This window comes from Zingiber officinale, chromosome 1A (assembly GCF_018446385.1).
Source record: "Zingiber officinale cultivar Zhangliang chromosome 1A, Zo_v1.1, whole genome shotgun sequence".
NCBI classification, from domain to species: Eukaryota; Viridiplantae; Streptophyta; class Magnoliopsida; order Zingiberales; family Zingiberaceae; genus Zingiber; species Zingiber officinale.
The window spans coordinates 170,685,519-170,711,149 of record NC_055987.1 but is presented as its reverse complement, the minus strand read 5'-3'; the positions used below and the strand labels follow the sequence as shown (position 1 = coordinate 170,711,149).

Sequence of the window (25,631 nt, the reverse complement as noted above, 5' to 3'; positions counted from 1 at the left end):
CTTTCATAGGACCGAACCGATTATCCTAAAAATAATCAATAAGACTAATTAAAATTATTATTTTTTAATATAACAGTCTGTATGCCCCTAAGATTTTATTCATGCACTCACTTTCATTTTGACCACTAAAAGATAATGTTTTTCTTTATAAAAACATTAATGGTTAAAAGCACAGGGCCACCACTTAAACCTATTTATGCACTGACTTTTATTTGTACCACTAAAAGACTATCTAAATATTTTTTGATGAAAAAAATATTGATCTTCCAACGGTGCCAATAGAAGTATGAAACCATCTATATATTTTTTTTAAAAAAATAAAATTTGATGGCACTTTGCCATTCACTCTGAAATTCCAAGACCATTAATAAATTCTTTGGATTCTAATCTAAAAATTCAATAATGCTTTCAATTAAACATCTGACAAATAGAAATGAGAAAAAATATATCGAAAGAAGAAAAACAGTTTAAGTGCTTAGACTTGCAAATTGTAGATGAGAACCCGACGATATGAAAAAAGTAAAACAAAAAAAAAAGGATTTGTAAAGTGAAGAAGTTGCTAGGGGTGACATACGAGACAAACAACTGGAAATCTTTTGAAGGATGAATTAGGATAAGTAGGTTTATCAAATACTACGAGGAAGATTAACAAGACTTAGCATGCCAGACTATATAGAAGGGATTGGGCAACTGATTTTAGTCAGTGGGTAGGCAACTGAAGGGAGCAACGCAAAGGAATGTTTGGAAGATTTTACTGGAGAAAGATGTGCCCTCTAGTAAAGTTAAAACCATAGAATTAACCCTCTTAATAAATTTCCTAGGTTGATTCACACATCACAAAAGGGGAAAAAAATTATTTGACTTGATTTACAATTTACCCCCTTAAAATAGAACTTAACATGTGATCAGTAAAATTAACAACAATATTATTTACAGATGACTTTGCTAATAGTTTCAAGGATCCAATTTAGCTGCAATATGTTTCACCGAGAATTTATCTACATAATTAAAAGAATCATGAAGACTCCGATCTAATCAAGCTTAAACTTTTCGAACTTGAATGTGGTGTGTTGACTTTCGTCTCCAGATTGAGTGCACTCCACTCTGAACCAGTGTGACATCTTCTCCATCCTTCAGTTGTCCATGACTCTGCTCCATCAAATTCAAAAATGTAGTTTCAAACAAAAAATAGCAAAGAAAGAGATTAAATTAACACAGTCATTAGCAATACCAAGAGGACATTAAGGGCTCTGGAGAAGGTTTCTTCTGCATCAGCAGAGAACTGCATATATATAGGCATCACCCCGTGATAGAGTGTTAGCCTCTTCTTTATTTTTTCCCTGTCAAACATTTAACAAGACCAAAAGAGTTTTGGGAACTTTTCAACTGATTTCACATTTTAAAATTGCAGATCAAGAATTCAAAAAATATGTAAGTCTTGAATAGTATAATGCTCATATTTCCAGAGTAGATTAATATGTTCTTAATATAATCATATTGAGGAGGCATCAAACACTAGAAATCAAGAGTTCGTATTAGTGGATGCAAATATAGTTGGCAAGTGTGATAATGGATTAATTTGAATGATTGATCAATTTATTTTGTTGGGCAATTTTAAATCCCAAACCTTGTATGATCATAATATTTGAACTAGAAGTTAAAGTCTCCTGACCTTTATATCACGAACAGATTTATAAATATATTATTCTTTAAATTTTAGTAAACTACAACTTCATCTAGTGTCTACATTTTAATTATTATTTCTCTAACTCTGTAATTTAGCTTAGTCCACTTACTGATTAGTGAATGCAAATATAGTTGAGCAAGGCCGATAGTGGCTTAGAAGCATAGCCATGGAACCAGTTTGCGTGAAAACAATGAGAGCTGTGCCAAGAGTGTTTGCCATTGTTGTGGCATGTGAAGCAAACATAGCACTCATTTGACTTTGAGAAAACTCCATCCCGTCCATTACCTGAAATAACATACAGTTTTCTAAAAGCATAATGGTTTAACATAAGCATGAAATGTAAACAGAAGAAGGCCCAGTATTGACTGAAGCATTTGATACCAGAGCAAAAGTAGCAGGAAGTTGGTGCACCATACTGGTTGATTCAGTCTTTAGTGCCACAGTATGCATTACTTTGACAGCTTTCACTGGATACCTTAGGAAAATTAAGCGAGCAACTGGTTAAGCATAAGATTAATGGTCAAATGGCTTCGCTAGAAAACCTAGAAGCACATTCAGGAAAGTTACTTCAAATTTATAGTATTCCTGACAGATTAATGTAAGACATTTCTAAAGCTGAAATTATCACCATGCTGATTTAGAAATAACGTAACACTCAACCAAGAGTGATTTGATATTTATACAACCTTGATTGAAATTATTACTTGATAAACATGGTTAAGATCACCATGCTTTTAGATTGAAATTGGGAAACCACAGTTGCAGGTGACTCAATCACTGAGGTGACTGAAACCATTGCCCAAGTGGTACCAAATGCAGTAGTTAAATCACAATTAGGCAATTCTAGAATGGTTTTGTTTGATTCACTCGTACTAAACACCAATGCTGTAATTAGCAACCGATTAGTGATAATCTGTATATGCAAGCCTCCGTAAGGCCCTAATGTTAAAGTAACTCCATGCAAAAAAGTTCATGAGATTGATACAAAATGGATTCATAAAGTAGAATTGTCAAGCCAAAAACAAAATATAAATACAACTTACTTCCCATGTGCAGTTTCACCAGATAGCATTATTGCATCCGCACCTTCTCGAACAGCAATTGCTATGTCCGAAACTTCTGCTCTAGTTGGCGTTGGATGATTTATCATACTCTCTAACATATTTGTGGCTACAATCACTGGCTTCTCCATACATCTACACTTTCTGATTATATCCTCCTGAAAATAAAAATTAAGCACCTCAACTTTAACAAAGCCAGTGGATGATGAGGATAGATATGTATTACATTTACAAAATAAGGATGTAAGAAATGAACTTATAATAATTCATCAAATGACGTGTTTCTGATAACAATGACAGTGAAATATGACGCTTATTTTATAATGATAAACTAACTGAACACTGATAAAACAACCACCATGATAGAAACAATACCAGTAAAAAACACAAAATCATCCAATTTAGTTCTATATTTCAATTATATTTTATTTATATTAGGTTTAAAATAATATTGTATTTTATTTCATATTAACTATTTCTAGCACACTTGTTCCATTGTTGACTAATGCACTATCTCTTTATGAATTGCTTCAGATGCAATTCATATCATTTGATTTTCAATTTCTAAACTTCCACACTATTATAGAACTTAAAAGAATGGGTTGAACTAAATTAATATAAAGGACATTTTTTTAAAAAAAAATAAAGGCTCTATTAGGGAAGTTGAATCCTTTCATTGTTTTGGTACTATTAGAATGATTGTGTTTGTAGATGCAATATCAAAGTTCAAAGTTTCGTTCCAAACTGCGGTCTTGATCCGTTGTTGGAATGAAGCTATTTTTGTGTCATACAAAGCATTGATAGTAGTGCAAGTCAGCACCAAAGAAAAACAAAGAATACCCTTTACTGAGCCACCTTTGTTGTCAAAACCTAGTAGCATGAAGTCAATGCAAAGGAAGCAGTGGAGAGGAGGAATAAAGAAGAGAAACCTATTTCGAATTTCATGGGAGTCATCACTAGGGAAATTTCCCCATAAATTGTTACTAGAAGCCTCTGTCAAAGGCCCCAAGTTTGTCTAAATCCTGTGCTGACATCTAAATGCAATAGTGGAAAAAAATGCCTCCCCATTATGAGAGTTTAAACCATGGATTCATCAATGTCAGCATGGACAAGTTTCTCATGTCTACAGTTGGATAGCAAGATCATATTTATTCTCTAAATTTGCATATTTGGTATCACCAAATTCAAATAAGAATTTGTGATGAATGGAAGTCTGCCTATTATACAAAAGATCGAATTTACTAATACTTAAAAAAAAAATGATGAATTAGGTAACACTGAACCTATGACGACCAGCCTAGTCCATGAAAATTTCCCATTGACCGCTAGGGTAAATTGGAAAGTGTTCACGGCAGATGGCCCAGAAGCCCAACATCCCGTGGTTGCGCGCCCCATTTGAAGGAGAACTCCCTACAAATGCGCCGTAATTGGGATCGAACCGCGGATGCCTGGGTGACAACTTAGCGCGCTTCCGTCGTACTATAGCCCCGAGGCAAACTAATACTTAGTTATAGGCTTTCGACATTCAAAAGCTCTAAGCACAATGATGATCAGGACCTATGATCCTTTACCGGGAGTTCTTAATACTTTGGTTTGATATCCACATATTGTGAGACAAGGTAACACTCATACCATTGACAACTTATTTTTGAAATCCTTTAAATAAAAAAGTTATATATCAATGTCAAGAAATAATCTAGTTCAAAAGGTAAGTTACCCCCCCCCCCCCCCCCCCCAGTTCATTATTTATACACAAGTATATTAAAATCTCGTGTCGTTTCGCTCGACACAGGCGAAATATTTCGTTTCGCTCACGGCATCAACATAGGCACGCCTACGGTGTCAGCATGGCCCGAGGCTTCCTGAACGCATCGTGCTGGCCTGAAGGCCGCTGGGGACACATCCCGCTGGCTCGAAGGCTGCTAGCGATGTGTCCGGACGTGTTCACGTGAGAAAGCAACATTGCACGAAATAGGTGAGGGCTAGGTTTAATTAAATCTGCTCACCCACACCGAGCGACCACTGTGGGCGATGATCGATTTTTATTTTTTATTTTTGTTTAGCACTCAATTATGCCAATAAGATTTTGCCTTTAACATTTATAGGATAAGTTACACTAAAAAAATTCAAATAAAAAAAAATTTAGGTGCTCATGGGTGTGCAAGGTAAGGTATGTAGGATATCAAAACTCTCTATATATACTTTTTAAAATATATTTTATTTTATATTTTTTAAATATTCAGATTAATTTTTATTTATTTTTAGTTAATATATTTTATATTTAAAAAATACCAAAACTATGTCGGCACGACACGACACGATACTGAAACTGTATTGTTCCGGTCCGGGCACGAATAGAGATTTTAAACCATGAACCAAATAAGAATTAAGGACTGCCATGAATCCATATAAATTCAAGAAGCACAAGAGCAAATTTATATAATAATAATTTTATTTTAAGATATTAACACACAATATTAAAAAATAAAATTTATTGGATTAAGTCTACCTCTACTCTTATAGAAGACAAAAAAGGATGATAAGGCAATGTTCTAAGATACCATGATATTTCAAACACTTTGATGTAGGGAAAGGGTGCACCACAAGACAACAAGGGCCCTTGATTAAATTCTTTAACAAACACTCATAGTTGATGCTGCATAGACACAAATGAAAATTCACACAAAGATTTAGCAGCACTTAAGGTAGCACGAGGATAAACAAATCAGTAATTAGAATCACCAAAGAGAATTTTATTTTATCAATTGATGTTTTACCATTGGATAATTGAATAAATTCCCTTCAAAGACTCCAATCTAAACAAATTAAAGAAAAAAAAAATCAAAATATAAAATAAGAAACAACCCAATGTAAATCTAACTACTCAAACTATACTTCACTCTAAAATAAAATGATTACTAGTTTAAAGTCTTCCTTAAAAACTTATTCTATGGTAGAGAATGACTTTTTACAAAGCTAGAGTATCATGGTCCAACATAGTACTTATGGAAGCTTGCCACTTGTTACTCAAAAATCTATGAAAATATGATAGGAATGTTATCATGACGATTACAAGAATACAACATCCAAGCATTATTCCACTAGGTGGGGTTGACTATATGGATCCTTTTATGCAACTGAGCTCTATATAATTTATATTTAAATAAATTTTATCTTATTTTATTTTATGTGACTGTAAAGTACTTCTTAAACTTAAAGGTAAGTTCTATAAAACAGCAGTTAGACCTGTTATGTTATATGGAGCTGAATGTTGGGCTATGACTCGAGCACATGAGCAGAAGATGAGAGTTGCAGAGATGAGGATGTTAAGGTGGATGTGTGGACATACGAAGATGGACAAAATAAGGAATGAGAGCATTTACTCTTTCATGTATCTTATCTCCTAAAACAATATCATCTATAAACAACATGCATCATAGTAACATATCTTAGATGTGTCCAATGAGTTCATCCATGTTTTTTTAATAAAACCAAATAAAATAAAAAATAAATTAAAATATTTTATTCCTAAGCTGAATCCTTGTATCAAGGGATTTTCATGACTAAATTTGTTTTCCTATAAAATTAGAAACTACCCTAAAATAATTATCATCTTTTCAACACTCCCCCTCAAGCTGGTGACTAAATATCATCCATGCCCAGCTTGGATATAATTGTTAAGAAGTCGTGCCTATTAAGTCCCTTTGTAAACACATCCACAAGTTGCTCCTTTGTAAGGATATAGAAAGTACAAATCAACTTGTCATGAGCTTCAAGAATTAACCCCTCACCTCTCTTTCTTGGATTAGCTTTTAGGTAGTGGAGTATCTGTTTTGCAGCATGTAGATGGACTTTTTAGGTTGTGCATGAACTAACTTAACACACTCACGGTATATGCAATGTCTGGCCAAGTGTGTGCTAAATATATTAGCTTCCTAACTAATTTCTGTAAACCTTCCTTGTCTACTAACTTATCATCATTCGTCTCTTCAAGTTTATGATTGTATGATTGGAATCAACCGAAATTGATGCACGTTTACACATTATTTATCGACACCACATACTTTTGTTATTAAATGAAAATACCTTATCGAGACTGAGCTACTTCTATCCCAAGAAAATATTTCAAGCTCCCCGTCTTTGATCACAAAATCCTTTGCCAACTAGCTTTTCAAGGCCTTTTTTTTTTTTCTTATTTTTCACAATAACAATAATGTCATCAACATACATCATAAGAACAATAACTAACTCCCAATAATTCCCCCTTGAAGGAATGTATTTTATGAATAATGTATGACTAGCATTGAGCATCACCTTTGTAAACCTATCGAGCCAAACTCATGGGGTATTCCATACAATGCCTTTCTCAATTTGTAAACCTTTCACCCTAATGGAATCTCCACATCTTACCCACCGGTGCAAATGTTTTTTAATAGTTCACTCTATAGGTTTGTGTGTAGCCCTTAGACATCAATGCCTTGTATCTCTCTAGAGACCTATCTAATCTGTAACAACAAACACCTATTTGCATCTCATTGTTCTTTTATTTTGGGGCAATCCTTTATGGCGTTCTTAGACTTATCAACTTAAATTCTAAGTTTGTGATGTCTTCAACCTTTTATAACTCAAGTTTGTACTTCATTAAGCATTGGATCTCAGTTTTTATCATCTATCTTATCAATTTAGACTTTCTTATTTCTTCAAATAATTTGTTGTGGGTTCATGAGACATACTTCTCTTTGGATTCACATCACTCCATCTCTACTCTCATAGCTTCTCTCCATTTCTCTTTAATTTAGAACTTATCAAGGCAATTCCTTTTGGCATTCTTGGACTTATCAACCTAAATCCCAAGGTTCGTGTTTCGTTAAGCATTGGGTCAAGGTTTTATCTATCTTATCGATTTAGACTTGTTTCTTCTGACAATTTGTTGTAGGTTCATGAGACATACTTCTCAATCACTAGTGATGAGATGCTCTTAGACTTATCAACCTCAAGCCAAAGATTGTAGCATCTTCTATCTTCTATACCTTAGGTTCGTAGTTTGTTAAGCATTGGGTTTAGGTTTTTACCATCCATCTTATCAATTTAGACTTTCCTTATTTCTTTTGACAATTTGTTGTGGGTTCATAAGACATCCTTCTCCTTGGGTTCACATCACTCGATCTCTACCTCATAGCTTCTCTCCACTTCTCTTTAATTTAGAACTTATTAAGGCAATCCCTTGTGGCATTCTTAGACTTATCAACTTAAATCCCAAGGTTGTGGCGTCTTCTATCTTCTATACATTTGGTTTGTGCTTCGTTAAGCATTAGATCAAGGTTTTTATCATCCATCTTATTGATTTAGATTCTCCTTGTTTCTTTTGACAATATGTTGTGAGTTCATGAGACATACTTCTCTTTTGGTTCACATCACTTCATCCTACTCTCATAGTTTCTCTCCACTTCTCATCAGATAAAGCCTTATATAAGGTATTAGGAATTGGGATGATGTTTAAATTTGCTAAGAAGCTACTATGAGATGAAGAAAATCACTTAGCAATAGATATCTTGGACGTTTAATGCACTCTCTTATCCCTTTTCTTAAGACAATAGGTAAATTATAACTTGATGAAATAGAAGAGAAAATAGGGTTTGTGCATACCTCATTTTCAAGAGTAGAACCTAACTTTTGGACTTGCACACGATCAAGTTTTTGTGGGGACAATTCATGGGAATGGCTCTTGTGAAGATGATTTGGACTGAGATGAGTAAGGTTGTGAGATGAGTAGGTCAAGGAGTAGATCTTCTGCCTTATATTTGTCAATAGAGAGAAGCTCGCCTTGAAGATGAGGCTAAGATAAATGATTCACCTTCCCCAAAAGTGACATCAACAAAGATATAAAATTTTTGTGTAGATGGGCAATAACACTTGTAGCCTTTCTATGTTGGAGAATAGTCAACAAATACACAATTGATTGCTCGTGGATCTTATTTGTCTTTGTTGTGGCTAGACACATGAACCAAAGCATAACCAAAGACTCCAGGAGTGAGATTATTTGTGGTTTGAATATTAGGATAAAACTGAAAGAGTTGTATAGAAGTTTGATTGCTCAAGATTTTAAAAGGTAGTCGATTTTATAATGTCAGTTGCAGTAAGGACAGCTTTCTCCTAGTATGATTTTGGAACTCGGCATTGGAAGAGCAAAGCATGGATTATGGCAAGTGACTATTTTTCCTCTCAGCAGCCTTATTTTGTTGAAGAGTATATCCAGGATGACTCATGAACTATCCCTTAAATATGGTGAAAGAAATTAATTAAAACAATCCTTGGCATTTTCAGACTGAACCTTTTCTACTTGGACACTAAATTGGTTATTTATCATGGTAATCAAGTTTGAAAGGATAGCGGCCACATCAAATTCATGATTGAAAAGGAAAATCTATGAGATTCTAGTGCAATCATTAATGAAAAAAAAAAAACACTACGCTCCTGTAATATTGAGAATTCTAGAGGGGCCCATACATCAGTGTAACTAAATAAAAAGGTAAAGAACTTCTATCATTGCTCATTGTAAAGGAAACCCTTTTATGTTTGGCAAATTCACAAACCTCACAATGAAAATCTTCAAACTTAACATTCTTAATCAAGGAAGGGTACATTGTCTTTAAAATATAAATAAAGGATGACCAAGACGGAAATATTAATGGCAAATGAGATCATTATTTGAAACAGAAAAATAAGACTCCAAGAAAACATGCTTAAAAGTAGTTTAGTATATAGCTGATGCATCAAGATAGTAGAGGCCACCAAGTCCAATCCTCTTCTCTAAAGTTGATTGTGAAATACACCATGAGAGGGATAAACAAGACATTACAGTCATATCATTGGTTAGTTTGTGAATAGACAGGAGACTAGTGGGCAATTTCGAAATATGTACATCTTTTAATAACAAGGATGGACTGAATGTGATCAACACCAACCTCCGTGGTAAAATAACCATCAGCAACAAGTTTTCTATTACTAGGACAAGGTGAATATGTTATAAAATGGATTGAGGTATGTGGCACGTGATTTATGGCTCATGAGTCAATAACCCAAGAGTCTCGTATATATACCAATGATAGAGGCACTTACTAGACAATTCTAATGAAAATGAGCCATTGGATTGGTCCCCCAATAAACTTTGAAGCTTCTAAATCTCGGTCTGATTAAAGTAGCCAGGAGTAGTTTCTCTAGGAGGTTAGGGATGGAGTTTTGTGGAGTGGTTTTTATGGAGCAGACATAATGAGCTTGCAACTGAATTTTTTTTTTCACCCCACCCCATTCTCGTCTTGAGATAAGGGTTTTTCCATGTAATTTCCAACAATAATCATTGGTATGCAAGACTTCTTATAAAAGGTGCATAAAAGATTATCTCAAGTCACTTTGAGATGTTTCCTTGGTTTTATTTAGGTTAGTGTTCTCTTGTGCAACTATGCCAGATTTTCAGTTGCTATTGGTTTTAGCATAATGTTTCTCTAACTCTCAACCCGAATCAAGGCGATAACCTCATTCAATGATGGGACATCTTCCTTGCTAAGAATCTAAATCCGAATGTTGTCACGCAGTTAGGCCAACCAAAAATTGATACACTTGATCTTTCTCAATAAATTTCTTCAAGATTACGTCATTCTCAGGGAACTTTGTCTCAAAGGGCCTGATAATGGTCAAGTTCTTGCCATAAATTTTGTAGCATATTTGTATATTCTATTACTGTTTTGTTGCCCTGTTTCTCAGCAATGATCTTCACTTTGACTCCATACACACGAGAAATATCTTTGGCCTGTTTGGTGACAGGCATCCTAGATATCTTGTGCAGATGTGAGAAACATACATGTACCACTAATTTCTGGTGTCATTGAACTCCATGACTAGGACATAATCATGGAATCTCAGGTCCAAATCATCCTGTTTTGGTCTTATGCTGAGAAGATGTCTAACTTTTTCTTTGCCCTTTACGTAGGCACAGACTAACTAAGACTTTTTTTAAGTAGTTTTGACTAAGAGTGGTGGATATTTTGCAAGTAACTGGCCGGAAGATGACTTCTTGTTGCTCCTTCATCAGATTGAGGAGGGTAGTTTGTTTCTACAAGCTTAGGCATCGCACACTATGAAAAAAGTACCAACCAAGAAGGCCAATACAACAGGAAGAAGAAAAAAAAAAGATGCATGCAATGAAGGCCAACACTAAATCTGCAATGAAGGCCAAAAAAAATCTTAGAAGCACAAAACACCAGAGTTTTGATACCATGGCAAGAAAAGTGGAATGAGTTTCAGTTACTTTTTCATTACGCACAATAATAAGCATATATACAATGATTATATAAGCAAATCAAAAAAATAGAAAAGAATAAAATTAAATATTTTACTCCTAAATTGAATCTCTGTATCAAGGGATTTCCACGACCAATTTTCCTTTTCCTACAAAATTAGAAACCTAAAATACTTGTTAGCTTTCCAATAGTAAATAAGGGAGAACCATGTAGTCAAGCAAAACAGAAGCATGGGATAAGGTTGAGGAAGCAAGCAAAGGCACAATGCTGGACTTTGATACCATTGGGTGTGGTAAGACCTAGGTTGTGCCCTAATTGATGGTCTCACAAGACTTGATATAGTGAGAGCATAAATTTGTGTTTCAGCCAATGATCTAAACAAGATACATGCCTCCATCGGCTATCACAAAAAAGAAGAATTTAAATATATATATATATATATATATATTTATTTATTTATTTATTTATTTATTCTCTAAAAGTACAAATAAATTTTTTTGAACAAATTAAAATATATGAAAAAATATCTATCATTAACTGATTTATTCTACTGAACAGATGTATTTTTAGAAGGCTCTATTATTTTTGAGTGTATCAACATCATATCAGGAAGAAAAAAAACAGAATTATGAAAATCACAAATAATGGATATCAGCGCCACTAAAAGAATCTCCCGCTTCATAATTCATGATCAGAACTACCACATCTTTAGGATGTAGGAAGAATTAATTGCCCCACAAATCACTTTTTGAAATGACATCAAAATCAAAAAACTTGATGTTCAAGTTGAAATCAATACAATCTGGGATCTGTGTTTTCTGATAAGTCAGTTAACAATTATGTTGCCAAGGACGGTTACTTCCATTAGAAAACAAGTGGTGCGAAGACCTAAAGTAAAAAAATCTAATATCAAAAGAAAAATAGTAGATTAGATTCAAATATTAAGCTTTTAGAAACAGCATCACTCATACAAAGAACAGCCAAAGTAAAACTAGATATGTTGCAACTTAATATTCACCTGCAATAAGGGAACATCCTCAATAGGAAGTTCAGCACCAAGGTCTCCACGAGCCACCATTGCCTATACATATTTTGATACGTATTGTCATACAATCAGAAAACAAAAGTATTGACATACAACACGCAAGAGATAAAACCATGTCTCTTGTTAAATACTGCTTTTTATAAAGAAAAACAAATATATTTAAAAAAAATAGACGAACCAAATGATTGAACACGAAGTGAAGGTAATTAAAATAGGATTTGAGTTCGAATTTAATCCAACGAGTAGACACGAAAATAAGGATTACGTTGATTCAAATTGGGGTTAATTTGGATTTGATTTGACCGAGTTATGGTCGAACCAAGTGATAGGTTAAACCCGATTTAAAATGAATTACGGTATTTTTGAAGAAACCTTCTCTTTCCTCTATATTATTCTCTCCACGTATGCAACATCCCCTACTGCCTCACACTGGCCTGCTTCCACGCGCCATCAGCTCCATGCGGATACGCCTCTCTTCCTTCTTATCTTCTTCTTCCTTCATTTTTTTTCCCAGCACCAATAGCCATCTCTTCTCTCCTTCCTCCTCTCCACAGCAGCAGCTGTTGCTCTCTTTCAAGAACCCTGCTGCCCTCTCTCAAGAACAAGAGCAGCATTCAGTGCGGCCTTTGTCATCCAGCCAACAGCAGCTCCTCCATAAACAGCAACAGCAACCTTGCTGCCCTCTTTCAACTGCTAACTATCCTTTGGCTAACCAACATTAGCTTCTTCCAAGGTTTTACTTATCCTTTTTAGCAGAAGCAAGAACAGTAGTTTTCTTCTCTTCTCCAGCAGCAACAAGCAATTGATTTTCTTTCCCTGTTCTTACGGCCAACACTACGACAAATAGTGTTGACAACGAGCGTTGTTATTTTCCACCACTTGCTGCCGGAGCGCTAAAGATGAGAGCCAACAACTCTCGTGTTGTCCAAACCATAGGGAATCATAGTTTTCCCTTGTTTTTGAATCTTCTGGTATTCTCATTCAAGGACATTGTTGTGTGTACAATGACCAATTGAGGGTAAGGATTGATAAATTTGATTTATTGATATTGAAGAATAATTAGTTAATTTGGATTAATTATGATTTGTTGTATAGGAGCTATTGGTTGGAGCCTTTCATATCAACAAAACACCTTCGTTGTTTTATTCGTTGAAGGAATATTACGAGGTAGATCAAATTGATCCGTCTTGTGTTATTGGGTATCATCTTGGAATAATTAGTTGTTGCTTTGTGACCAAAAGGTCACGGGTTCAAATCCTGGAAATAGCCTCTTGCAAAAAACAGGGTAAGGCTGCGTACAATGGATCCTTCCTCGGGACCCCGCATAGCAGGAGCTTCGTGCACCGGGCTGCCCTTTTTTTTTGATGTATTTTGATATGATACTTGTAGATACGAGTTTGAGTAGAGCACGGTGATCTACTGAGAACTTTTTGCTATTTATATAAGTGGGTAACTTCTATCCTTTGACTCATTATATATTTCCTTGTGCATGAATAAATTGTTTTTAAAATAGGAATTAAACTGATAGTTAAAATAATTAAATCATTGGAAGGTAAATAATTGATATTATTTCATGTTCATGTGTGGGTTTCATATAAGGATGAAGATGGGAAAAGGTGCTTAAAAAATTAAATGAATGTTCTAAATTAATCTTTTATTATAATTTTTAAATTAAAATAAATGAAATATAAAATTAATTAGATAATTTTATTTGGGTTTAATAAAGTCTCTTTAGATTATCTCCACCATAACTAGGAGTTGATTAAAAAAATTAACCTAAGTTTAATTAAAAAAAAATCTAAAATTCGATACCACTCGCGAGCCCGCACGACTTCGATGTTGTCGCAGGGTTGCACGACCAGCTATGGTCGCGGGGATTGCATGACTCCTTCGGCGCGACCACGTTGGTCATGCGACCCCTTTGTAGTGCGGTCGAACGATGCCTCCACAGCAGCAGCGAAAGAGTTATGCGACCTCTCCGCTACTATTGCAGGGTCGAGCGACCCCTCTGCGATGACCACAGGGTTGCGCAACACGTCGCACCTGTCGTGGGTTTGGTGCCGGAGTTGTGCCGGTGCTGGTCGCCGAGCGGAACGAGATGTTTCGTCCGTTTCAACCGTTTCGGCACGGCACTTTAAACCATGGTTGATATTGTGCATACTGTTGATATTTACACCTTCAGTTCTTACAAATCTTATGCTGATACCTTAATGAAGTATTAAAAGTTGACTTGAATTGGTCGTTTAAACTAACCAATAAGATATGAACTTGAATTGAACAATTGTGGTCATAGTCGTGATCGTACATATGTTTGCTACCCCGAAAGTCGATCAAGATGTGGATAATGTTCCTATTATCATCTCAGAGACATTATTCGACTCCAATTGGATTCTGGAGCTATTAGTTCGTATATAAGATTGGGAGGTTTTTGATTCCCCAATTTTGTGGATTAGTAGAGTTGACACCATCAAGTGCAGCGTGTAGTTCTAATATTATATAAAAGGGTAAGACTTGTCCCTTGAACTTTAGTAATCATATCCTTGCAGTGTTGATATTATTCTAGATATGAATTAGTTGTCAGAGCATCATATTGATTATCAAGCTAGATTGGTGACTTTTAGATCCTCAAATCAGCCTTCGTAGGAATTTATTGGAATAAGCAATCAGCGGTTCTCTATCATCTCAGCTCTCCAGCTCAACAGTTGTTGGCATGGGGATGCGAGAGATATCTCTTGTCACTAGTGAGTTTTGATGTGGATAGTTCAATATAACATTCTGACATCCACATAATATGAGAATACTCCGATGTATTTCATGAAGAACTTCCTGGCTTGCCGCCTCAACAACAAGTAGAGTTTGCCATCAAGTTGTTGCACAACACAACTTCAATATCAAAAGCTTATCGGATGACATCAAGAGAACGGAAGGAACTAAAGGTCTAGCTTCACAAGTTGTTAGACAAGAGTTTCATCCGTCCCAATGTTTCTCCTTGGGTGCTTTGGTTCTTTTTATTAAGAAGAAAAATGGATCATTGAGGCTTTGCATTGATTATAGACAGTTAAACTTTGTAACCATCAAGAACAAGTATCCTCTACCTAGGATAGATGATCTGATTGATCAACTTAAGGGCACCTATGTGCCCTCGAAGATTGATTTGAGATTAGACTATCATTAGTTACATGTTAGATATACGCCTGTCTTCCGTACTCAATAGAGATATTATGAGCTTTTGGTAATGTCATTTGGGCTTACCAATGCTCTACAACCTTTATGGATCCGATGAATCAGGTGTTCTTAGAATATTTAGACCGTTTTGTGATTATTTTTAGTGATGATATTCTGTATATTCTCGATCAAAAGAGCATGGACATCATCTCAAAATGATTTTGGAAACATTACGGAAGGAACGCCTATTGCAAAGTTTAGCAAATGTGCTTTCTTGCTTACTTCTGTGGAATTTCTAGGGCATGTAGTCTCTAGTAAAGGTATTTCAATAATGGGAACAACCAAAGTTAGTACAAGAAATTTGTAGTTTTCTACGCCAAGTTGGGTACTATCAGAGATTTGTTGAAAGATTTTCTAGTATTATTGTACCTTTGACCTGGTTGACTAGAAAAGGGGAAGGGGTTAAGTGTACTTGGCCTGAGGCTTGTGAAGCAAGCTTTCAGGAGCTCAAGCAAAGATTAGTGAGTGCTCCAGTGTTAATTATTCCCTCTAGGATTAGGTGCAATTTTGATACATCGAGTGGTAGCTTACGCCTCTCGTCAGCTAAAAGACTATGAGAAGAATTATACTATACACAATTTAGAATTGGCAACTATCATTTTTGCCCTTAAGATTGAGAGATATTATCTCTACGACATTACCTTTGAGATATTCACTAATCACAAGAGTATGAAGTATCTTTTCTCACCGAAAGAGGTGAACTTTAAACAAAGAAGATTGGTGGAGTTTCTAAAAGACTATGACTGTAATGTCAACTACCCACCTTGGAAAGCTAATGCAGTGGCTGATGTATTGAGTAAAAAGTTCAAAAGTGAATTGACATATCACAGGGTGGACAAACAATTATAAGAGTTAGATTTGGCTGAACTAGGGCAGACACAACGTGGTATATTAGTCTCCTTGATCGCATAGTCCCTATTAGTTGAGCAGATCAAGAAAAGTCAAAAAGAAGATTAGTATCTCAGGACTATATCTAGTGAGTTGGAATTAGGCCCAAGAGCAAAATTTTCTCATGATGTGGATGGGTCTCTTCGGTTCCGAGGTAGGTTTTACGTTCCTAAGGTATACCCTGTTAAAGAAGATCTCCTTTAAGAAGCACATCGATTGAGATTTGCAATCCATCCTGGTGATACTCGGATATATCCAGATTATGATCATAATGGTGGAAAGGGATAAAACGAGATTTGGTGATTTTGTAGCTTGGTGTCTAGTTTGCCAACAAATTAACGCAGAACACTAGAGACCAGTCAGGTTACTTCAAAAGATCACCGTGTTAGAATGGAAATGAAAGCACATCACTATGGAATTTGTCACGAGGTTACCCTGACTCAGAAAAGATATTATTCGATTTGTGTGATCGTTGATAATTAACCAAATCAGCATATTTTTGATTTTTCGAAAACTCTCTTGACCATCTAGCAGAGTTATATTGTCGGAAATTACTAAACTCTATGGTATTCCCCTCACTATTATTTTTAATCGAGATCCACACTTTACTTCGAGATTCTGGCAAAGTTTTCAGAAAGCATTGGGTACAGAACTGTGATTTAGCATGCTTTTCATCCTATGGATAGTCAGAGCGTACTATCCAAACTCTAGAGGATCTTTTGCATTCTTGCATCTTAAATTTTGGTGGCAATTGGGAGGATTATCTATATTTGGTTGAGTTTGTTTATAATAATAGTTACCACTCTGCTATTCAGATGTCACCTTTTGAGGCACTTTATGGCAAAGCATGTAAATCTCCTATTGTATGGGATAAGGTTGGTGAACGTCAACTCTTGGGCCCATAGAACATTCAGCAGGATGTTGAGCTAGTACAGACTTAGAGTGGACAGAAAAGCTACGAAGATCGTAAGACCAAGAATGCTAGAATTCCCAGTAGATGAGCATGTATTTTTCGTATTTCACCCATAAAAGGAGTTAAGAGATTTGAAAAGTTGGCTCCTAGATCCATCGGACCTTTTTAAACCCTGAAGCGGATTGGTATTGTTGCATATTGACTTGTGTTACCCCAACATTAGCAACTTGATGCCTTTCATGTTTCTATGCTACGAACATATGATCTAGATCCAACACATCTACAACTTGATGTGACATACGAAGAATTCACTTATCATATCTTGGGTTGCAAGGAACATCAGTTGCGGAACAAATGCATCCTCATGAATGTTAGGTGGAAGTACCACTCCAATTAAGAAGTAGCTTAGGATCGTGAGGTTGATACTTAAATTTGGTTAGTAGAGGAGGATGTTAAATATTACTTTTAAAAAAAGAACCAAATTGTTGAACATGAAGGGAAGGTGAATTAAAATATTTGAGTTCGAATTTAATCCAACAGGTAGGCATGAAGATAAAAATTATGTTGGTTCAAATTGGAGTTAATTTGGATTTGATTTGACCAAGCTATGGTCGAACCAAGTGATAGGTTAAACCCAATTTAAAATGAATTAGGGTATTTTTGAGGAAATCTTCTCTTTCCTATCTTTTATTCACTCCACGTGCGCAACATCCCCTACCGCCTCACGTCGACTCTCTTCCACGCGCCATCAGCTCCATGCCGACACGCCTCTCTTCCTTCTTCCTATATTTTTTTACCAGCTCTAGTAGTCATCTCTTCTCTCCTCCTTCCTCTCCACAGCAGCAGCTGCTGTTCTCTTTCAAGAAGTTGGGATTATTATTTTTTAAATTTTAAATATATCTATATTTTATTGGGACAATTTAATTAGAGTTTATAAAAGCCTCTTAGAGATATCACATTTAAGTTGGGAAACATTTGAATTAATTAAATCAAAATATTTAATTTTTAATAGTGGTGCACGCTTGTCCGGCGGCACCTGAGCATCACGGGACGCCTCTGACACAGCGAGAGGAGTCCCGCATAGCCGCACCTCCTCCGGCGCCGCCGAAGGAGTCCCGTGACTCCTCCTGCGGCGCCTGCGAGGCGCTCGGGATCGTCTAGTGGTACTGGAGGAGTCCAGCGACTCCTTTGGCGGCGCCGGAGGAATCCCACGACTCCTCTGGCGATAGTCCTATGACTCCTTCGACGTCGTCTGCGAGGCGTGCGAGGCGTCTAGGATGACAAGCGCGCGATTCCTTCTGTCGCGTGACACTCCCTATGATGCATGACAAAATCATCGCTACTCTGGTGTCGGTTTCGGTGCGCGTGCGAAACAGCAAATTTAGACCATCTGCCTAGCACGGAAAGAAATTTTGAACAAGTATCATCGATCAAAACAATGTGCAAATACCATGCTAACATGTCTTGGATGTGTCTGTGAGTTCATCTATGATCAATGTAAAAAGAGTAAAAAGATATGGACGAGTTAATCATTTATATAACTCCATTTTTATAGGAAACACTTCAATTAATCTGTTTAGAGTTTTTATTTTGTCATTACATTCTTATACATATCCTTAATTGTTTTAATATACGCTACACTAACTTTTTTATAGAATTCTCCATATAATTTCCTTTGGAACTCTATTATAAATTTTTTCTAGGTTAATAAATATCATGTGTAAGTGTTGCTTCTTTTTCTAAAACTTTTCAATCAATTATCTGAAAAGATGTATAACTTTTATCATCGATTCTTTTCCCTTTTTAGTATCCCAAGCATCCTTACCTTGGAATCTAAAGACCATGAATCCTAATTTGCCTTCTGGAGCTCCACTTGGAGTTCCCAACCTTAGCCAACTTCCTTGGACCAAATGCCACCTGGCATGGTTCCCCCTAGATGGCCTTCTTATGCCATAATCAAATGGTATACCATGGTAGGATAGCATTTGCCTTCCTAGCATAAGATGATGATCAGTATTCCAAACCAATTGATCTCTCTTAAGTCTTTACCTTTCTAAAGCTATATTTAAATTCTTAGACCCATTTATAAATTTCTCTATGGTCTTCCCTAAGTCCTCAAATTTGACCTCAAAGATTGGTTTTCCAATTCTAATTGTTCTCATCCTAGAATTATCAAGCCCCCTTGGACTTTCCTAGATCTAGGCATATGTCTATCCTTACGAGATTTCCCTCATAGGTTTTTCTCTACCCTCCTAATCTTATGTATGGTAGTTTTATCATGATCCTTAATCTTGCACATAAATCCTAGACTTATCATGATATTTAAATCCAAAATTATGCATAAACATACAAATAAAATTATTACTCCTATGGAAGAATAAAAATTTAAATTTACATCTAAATGCAAGCAACCCTTTATCTTTGGAGCTTCCCCTTTCCTTGAGCCTCTAATTCTCTACTTTCAATCCTTCAATTGCTTCATTTTCTTCATTTCCCCTTTCTTTATCCATTTCGTGTGGTAGTGCCCTTCTCTCTACACATGAAGCAAATAATATATTTTTTCTTCTTCTTCGCCTCATCTTTCCTACAACTTAAGTTAGTTAAAATATTGCAGAAGTCACCAAGTTTAGGAGTTAGGGTTTATATTTAACCTCTTTCTTCAAGAGTGGGCATCGGTTCTTGTAGTGCCCTTTTAATTACACTCGAAGCAAACTATATGATCTTTGCTTTTGATTTGGGTTGAGGTGCTTAAGGCTTTTACTTTCAAAATCTCCTCCATCAAATTTCACTCCTCTTCGCTCCTTGAGGAGATGGATGGCTCTCCACTTGACTCATCCAGCATATAAGGTCTTTCATCCTCAATGACTTCTTCATGAATTAACCTTGTCTTTCTTCCTCCTCTCCTACACTTTGTGGAGTTGAATGTTAGACTATAACTCGAACACATGAGTAGAAGTTGAGAGTTGCAGAGATGAGGATGTTGAGGTAGATGTGTGGATATACGAAGATGGACAAAATAAGAAATGAGAGCATTAGAGAAAAAGTCGGAATTACACCTATTGAGGAAAAACTCCAAGAGACATATTTAAGATGGTACGAACATGTACTTAGACGACCAATAAATACTCCAATTAGGCGATGTGAAACTATGATAAACACACATATCAAACGAGAGAGAGGAAAACCATAAAAGACTTGGTTAGCAATAATAAAATAAGATAAAATTTAAGTATAGATGATAATATGGTAGGAGATAGAGATTAATGGCGTAAAAGGATCCATATAGTCGACCCCTACCTAATGGGATAAGGCTTGGTTGTTGTTGTATTTTCTACAACCTCTTCAATCTTTTCTTCTTTTGGGGTTTCTCGTAAAATTCCATAACTTTTTGCCAATGCTCCTTAGCATTCTTATATATCCCTAATTCACTCAAAATATTATTAGATAACACAAACAATATTCACTCAATACCTTGTACCTTCACCACGCTGATCTTCTTGAGTTTCTTCCCCTTCTTTTATACCGGGAAATCAAACATCCACCTCATCGCATGCATCATTCCAAAATTGATTCTCCAAATGTTAGTCTTCATCATAAGACAATGGCTCATATGCAATCTTGGCCATCTTTGTATTGTTCTCTTGGTAGTTGATCCAATGAAAAATGTCTTCCTCTGATACCATTTATTGAGATCAGATGGCTAGTTAAAGGGGATGAATACCAGTGATTCTCGAATGTTCTTGCTCTTGATAGCAAGGTCACATATGATTAGCAGTGAAAATTAAACATAAATGAGAAAATACTTACAAGATCGCTAACATGTTTGCTTAACATGGTTCAGCAACCTCTAGGCTCCTAATCCATGACCTATGATCCGTTAGTAGATCACTCCCAAAAAGCCACTAACTTTCTCCTTCTCGATCAATTACCATAGGTGGAGAAACCTCTTACAATCACAAAGGATTACAAATAATTCAAACATGAAAGTTTACATGAAGAATAAGACTTTTAATGGTGTTTAACTAGCACTATTTTGTCCATCTTCAAGCGTCCAATTGAGCCTCCTTTAATAACCTTTGAATCTTTTACAGTAAGTGTTGGTCTGTCACCAATATGTTGCCATCAATCGACTATCATCATCAGTTGACTCGGCTAGTCAATCGCTACCAGCTGATTGCTCCTTATGATCCGACCGTTAACACATAGCAATAACTCTTTTTGGCTTTCCACATGGGCTATTAGTTAACTGGAAACTTACCAACAATCAACTGCCTGAGCAATTGAACCATTATGTTTGATGGTTCCATGGACCCATTCAACTGCCCAGTCAATTGCTAAATCATCAGTAGAGTTACCTCCAATACCAGTTGACTAGCAACCCTCACTACAACCTTCTAAAGTTGAGTGTGCCTAATATGAGTTATACCCCCATCCCCATGGGTATAAGTTACTCAACCCTCATAGCTCACTAGAGTCTTACCCTTGTAGTTTCATTTGGCCTCGAAGCCCTCTTCCTTCGAGCTCCATGTCCTTTGGCTACGCCCGAGCCCACTATTCATCTTGTGCCATCATTCATATCTTTGCCTTTAAAATCTGCTTCCCTCGATCGTTGTGCAGCCCCTTGATATACCTCATGGCCCTTCTTCTATCTCAACATACCTCGATCCATCGAACTACCAACTTGGCCATGCTAGGTCAATGCTCTAGAACTACTCTGGCACCATCTTAATGGTCCTCATCCTACGGTCCCTCAGATACCTAAATATCATTCTTCTCCAATCTCTTCAAACCTAGAAACTACTAAGCATGTCACATTAGTCACGCCAAGAGATGAACTCTCCAAGCTCTCGGTGTGTTCCTATAATCCTACACTCAACACCATGGATTAAAATCTCGAGTCGTTCCGCCCAATACTGAGGAAATATCTTGTTTCACCCACGGACAGACACCGACACAACGCCAGCATGTGCGGGCCCGATGATGCTTCCAAATGCATAGAGCTAGCCCGGAGATGTGTCCGGACCCGTCACATAAGCCTGGAATCGTGTTCGAAAGCATTACATGAGCACAGAAATGTGTCTGGAAGCGTCATGCGAGCCCGACGATGCCTCCGGACACGTTGCACGAGCCCGACAAGTCCAAACGCATCATGCGAGCCCAATGACGCATCTGGACGAGTCGCGCGGGCCGGCATGGTCATGGTCATCGCGGAACAAGACAGCAGGTAGGTTTTGACTTGGGCTTTAATAATAAACTTAGGTTAATAATTTTAATCAATTCCCAACTATGATTGAGATAATTTAAATAGACTTAACTAAAACCTAATAAAATTATCCCATTAATTTAATATATATATATATATATATATATATTAAATTTTAATTTTTAGTTGATATATTTTATATTTAAAAAATACTGAAACTATGTTGGCACGATAGGGTACCAAAATCGTATCGTTCCAATTTTCCCAAACATCAAAACTCAAATTCACACAGGACCGTTTGGGTACAATTACACCAATCCCCTTGACCAAACCTCGGTTTATACTCATATTACAAATTGACAATTTAGCCTTTCTGATAAATGGATTTATGATTGGGTTGCTAGCATATTTACAATTAGGTTCCTTACAATAATCATTTCAAGAACATAGTATCACTAATTAATCAATCAATAACCAAGGGAAATTAATACAGTAATATAGCATTATTAAATAACAGATAATAAAAAATGATCTAACCCCATCTGAGGCAGAAATTATTGACTGAAGATTTGGAATCGAGTCAGCACTTTCTATTTTTGGGATCACATGTATGTCAGCATTCTGTCCTATAGACAAAGAACAGAGAGAAGAAAGAATTATTGCATTTAAAGAATTTTATTGAAAAACAACCTTGCCAAAGGAGGAATCAGAATTTACTTTTAAGGTAGTCTTTAAGCTCATGTATCACTTTAGAATCCTTAACAAACGAAACTGCATAAAAATCAACTTCATTCTCCACCCCAAATTTGATGTCCTCCCAATCCTTGTCTACAGAAAAACAGAAACAGTAGGCTTTATTAGTTGGAACGTACATGACTAGAAGCATGAAAAGACAATCAAAATGAACCTGTAATTGATGGAAGTCTAGCACTTTTCCCCCTCACATTCAGATGACGTCTTGACTTCAATTCTCCACCATCTATTACTTGGCATTTAACAGTGTCAACAGTTTTTGACAATACAGCTAATGACATCATTCCTCCTGAAAGAATGAAATTGAGTTTGCACATCATACCTTGGTTATCAAATGATGTAATCATATATCATTCGTCTGCAAGATCCACTTCTACGTGGAGGAAAAATGTCTCAACACTTATCTAAATAGCCAGAATCAAAAGAGAGATGAAAAAAAAATTTGCCTCCATGAATCATTTAAATAATGCATATCAGCTTGAGAAACTCTTTTTTAGTGTTAAAAATGTTGGAGCATTTGCAATAACCTCTTGATTGTCTATCTAATATGAACTCACCATCAACCAAAAGAATGTCGCCAACTTCAACATCACTCACAAAACCATCATAATTGACACTAACAGTATCTTCCAAACTAACTCCTCTTTTGATAGTAAAGTTGAAGTCCTGACCCTCCTTGAGTAAGATTGGTTGGCTCACATCTCCACTTCTGACCTCAGGACCCTATATTCATCAAAGTAGTAGATAAGATGAAAAATTCAATTGCTGGCATCATATATCAAGGCCATAGTCAAAGGCTGATCTGGGTGAATGCAAACACTAGTTAATTAAAAGATAATCCTATCATAATCCAACAAGGCATCAATTTCAGGTCCCTTTTCAAATAGAACTAAAGCCAAATCTGTGTTTGTGCAAGAGCAAGAGAATATCAACAAAGGAAGTTCTCCTTTCCTAGGACAATAGTTTTACAGAAGAACAATTGTATAGAAGTACAGAGTTCCATAAATCATAAAATTCTGCAACCTCATGATGTCCATCCATATTTTGACAAATGTAACTGCAGGTATTTTATCAGTAATATGCATCTGAAAGCATACTATTAAAAGGATTGGTGATATTCATATGAAAAAGCAACTACAAGTTCACATGACAGTGGCACAATATGGATGGACAGATATAAGCCACCACTTGATGGATAAAGCATGTTTCTTAAATAACCAATTGAATATTCATCTTTAATTATTTCTACAGATGATATGAATTCATTCTACAACACACAAAAGGTTGCATTAACTTACAAGTGGCATTTATTAATTGCATGGTTAGCTCTAGCAGCATATAATTGAGCTTTGTGGACTTATGATCATAAGCTTGTGCAGAGGTTGCTTACTGACTTTGATGGTTATGCACAATTAAAGAGTGACAATGGCGTAGGAAGCTAGAAGAAAGAAAATGGTTGGTTTGCATGCAAAACAGTTCCAATAGTGCTAAGTGATAGTTTCAATACGTGGATGTTAGTGTAGCAGCTGAATTTCACAAACAACAATGTACCTTCGTATCTAGCATTATGGAGATAACATTATCCTTTGACTGAGCATTATACTCCTTGACCAAATCAATGATCTTCTGATGTGATTCATGATCTCCATGAGACATATTGAGCCTTGCAACATTCATTCCTGCTTCTGCAAGTTTCCATATCATGTCACGTGTATTGCATGCCGGTCCAATTGTGCAAACTATCTTTGTTTTACGTCGAGGATTGGAGGCTGCAACTGTTTGCGTCTCATTCAGTGTACCAGACTGAAGTTCATAAATTATAATAAAGTTAAAATTCTTTATGCAAAAGGAAATCACGAGATGCAAATCGCCACCAAATTATCTACTAACGTAGAAAAACAAAGGCGCTAAACAGGTATCCAAAATTCTTCTTCTATGTTCTCGTTGTAAAGAAATATTCGGTTTGATTTTTGAAGAAAAGTGTAGAGAAAGAAAGTTCACAAGTGAAAAACTCTTGTTCAGATATACGAAAAGCAGAAATATCATCGGTTTACTTTTTCACCCGTCATTAATCAGTACAAGGCCGACTCCTTTGGCCCTAAAGAAAAAGAAGTAAAGCGATGAGGGAGAAAGTAAGAACTCGCCAAATTGATAGGACCATTGTTGAAGCCAAACTCAGCGGCTTGTTCGCCTCTCTCCGCCATTTTCATCGATGTCACCTCAAGTCTACGGGCCCGCCGAAAACCATTTCCCCGTCGATGAAAATCCAGCCCCACATGCTGTGGCAAAGCCAGGGACGCGCGATTGGGCAGGAAATGCACCGGTGCAGCGCCGATCTTGGTCGCCATTGCCATGGGCGACGGATTACTTCCCAGAAAAACCAAAGGAAAAGAAAGACCAATGAATGGGAGATATTTATGGACTGAAGAGGATCGGATGACGCCTGCATCATGCTCGCGTTGTTGAAGTGGAGCTCGGGCAAGTGTAGTGGATCATCGCTCACCCGCGCTTTCTCGCCCACACCACCACCACCACAAGGAAGTCCCACGGATAATATCG

At 36.4% G+C, this 25,631-nt stretch overlaps 1 protein-coding gene across 1 annotated transcript; it reads right to left on the bottom strand.

Annotated features, from left to right (window-relative positions):
• Positions 1–834: 834 nt before the first annotated feature.
• LOC122038400 (pyruvate kinase isozyme G, chloroplastic-like) lies at positions 835–25,631 on the bottom strand. The gene is made up of 12 exons (XM_042598136.1): positions 25,217–25,631; positions 24,624–24,875; positions 23,630–23,795; positions 23,227–23,361; positions 23,037–23,147; positions 22,857–22,945; positions 12,064–12,126; positions 2,731–2,906; positions 2,069–2,162; positions 1,797–1,972; positions 1,232–1,340; positions 835–1,149 (listed from the first exon to the last, which is right to left on the bottom strand). Exons 1-12 carry the CDS (start codon positions 25,424–25,426, stop codon positions 1,042–1,044), a joined length of 1,689 nt encoding a protein of 562 aa, XP_042454070.1. The 5' UTR covers positions 25,427–25,631; the 3' UTR covers positions 835–1,041.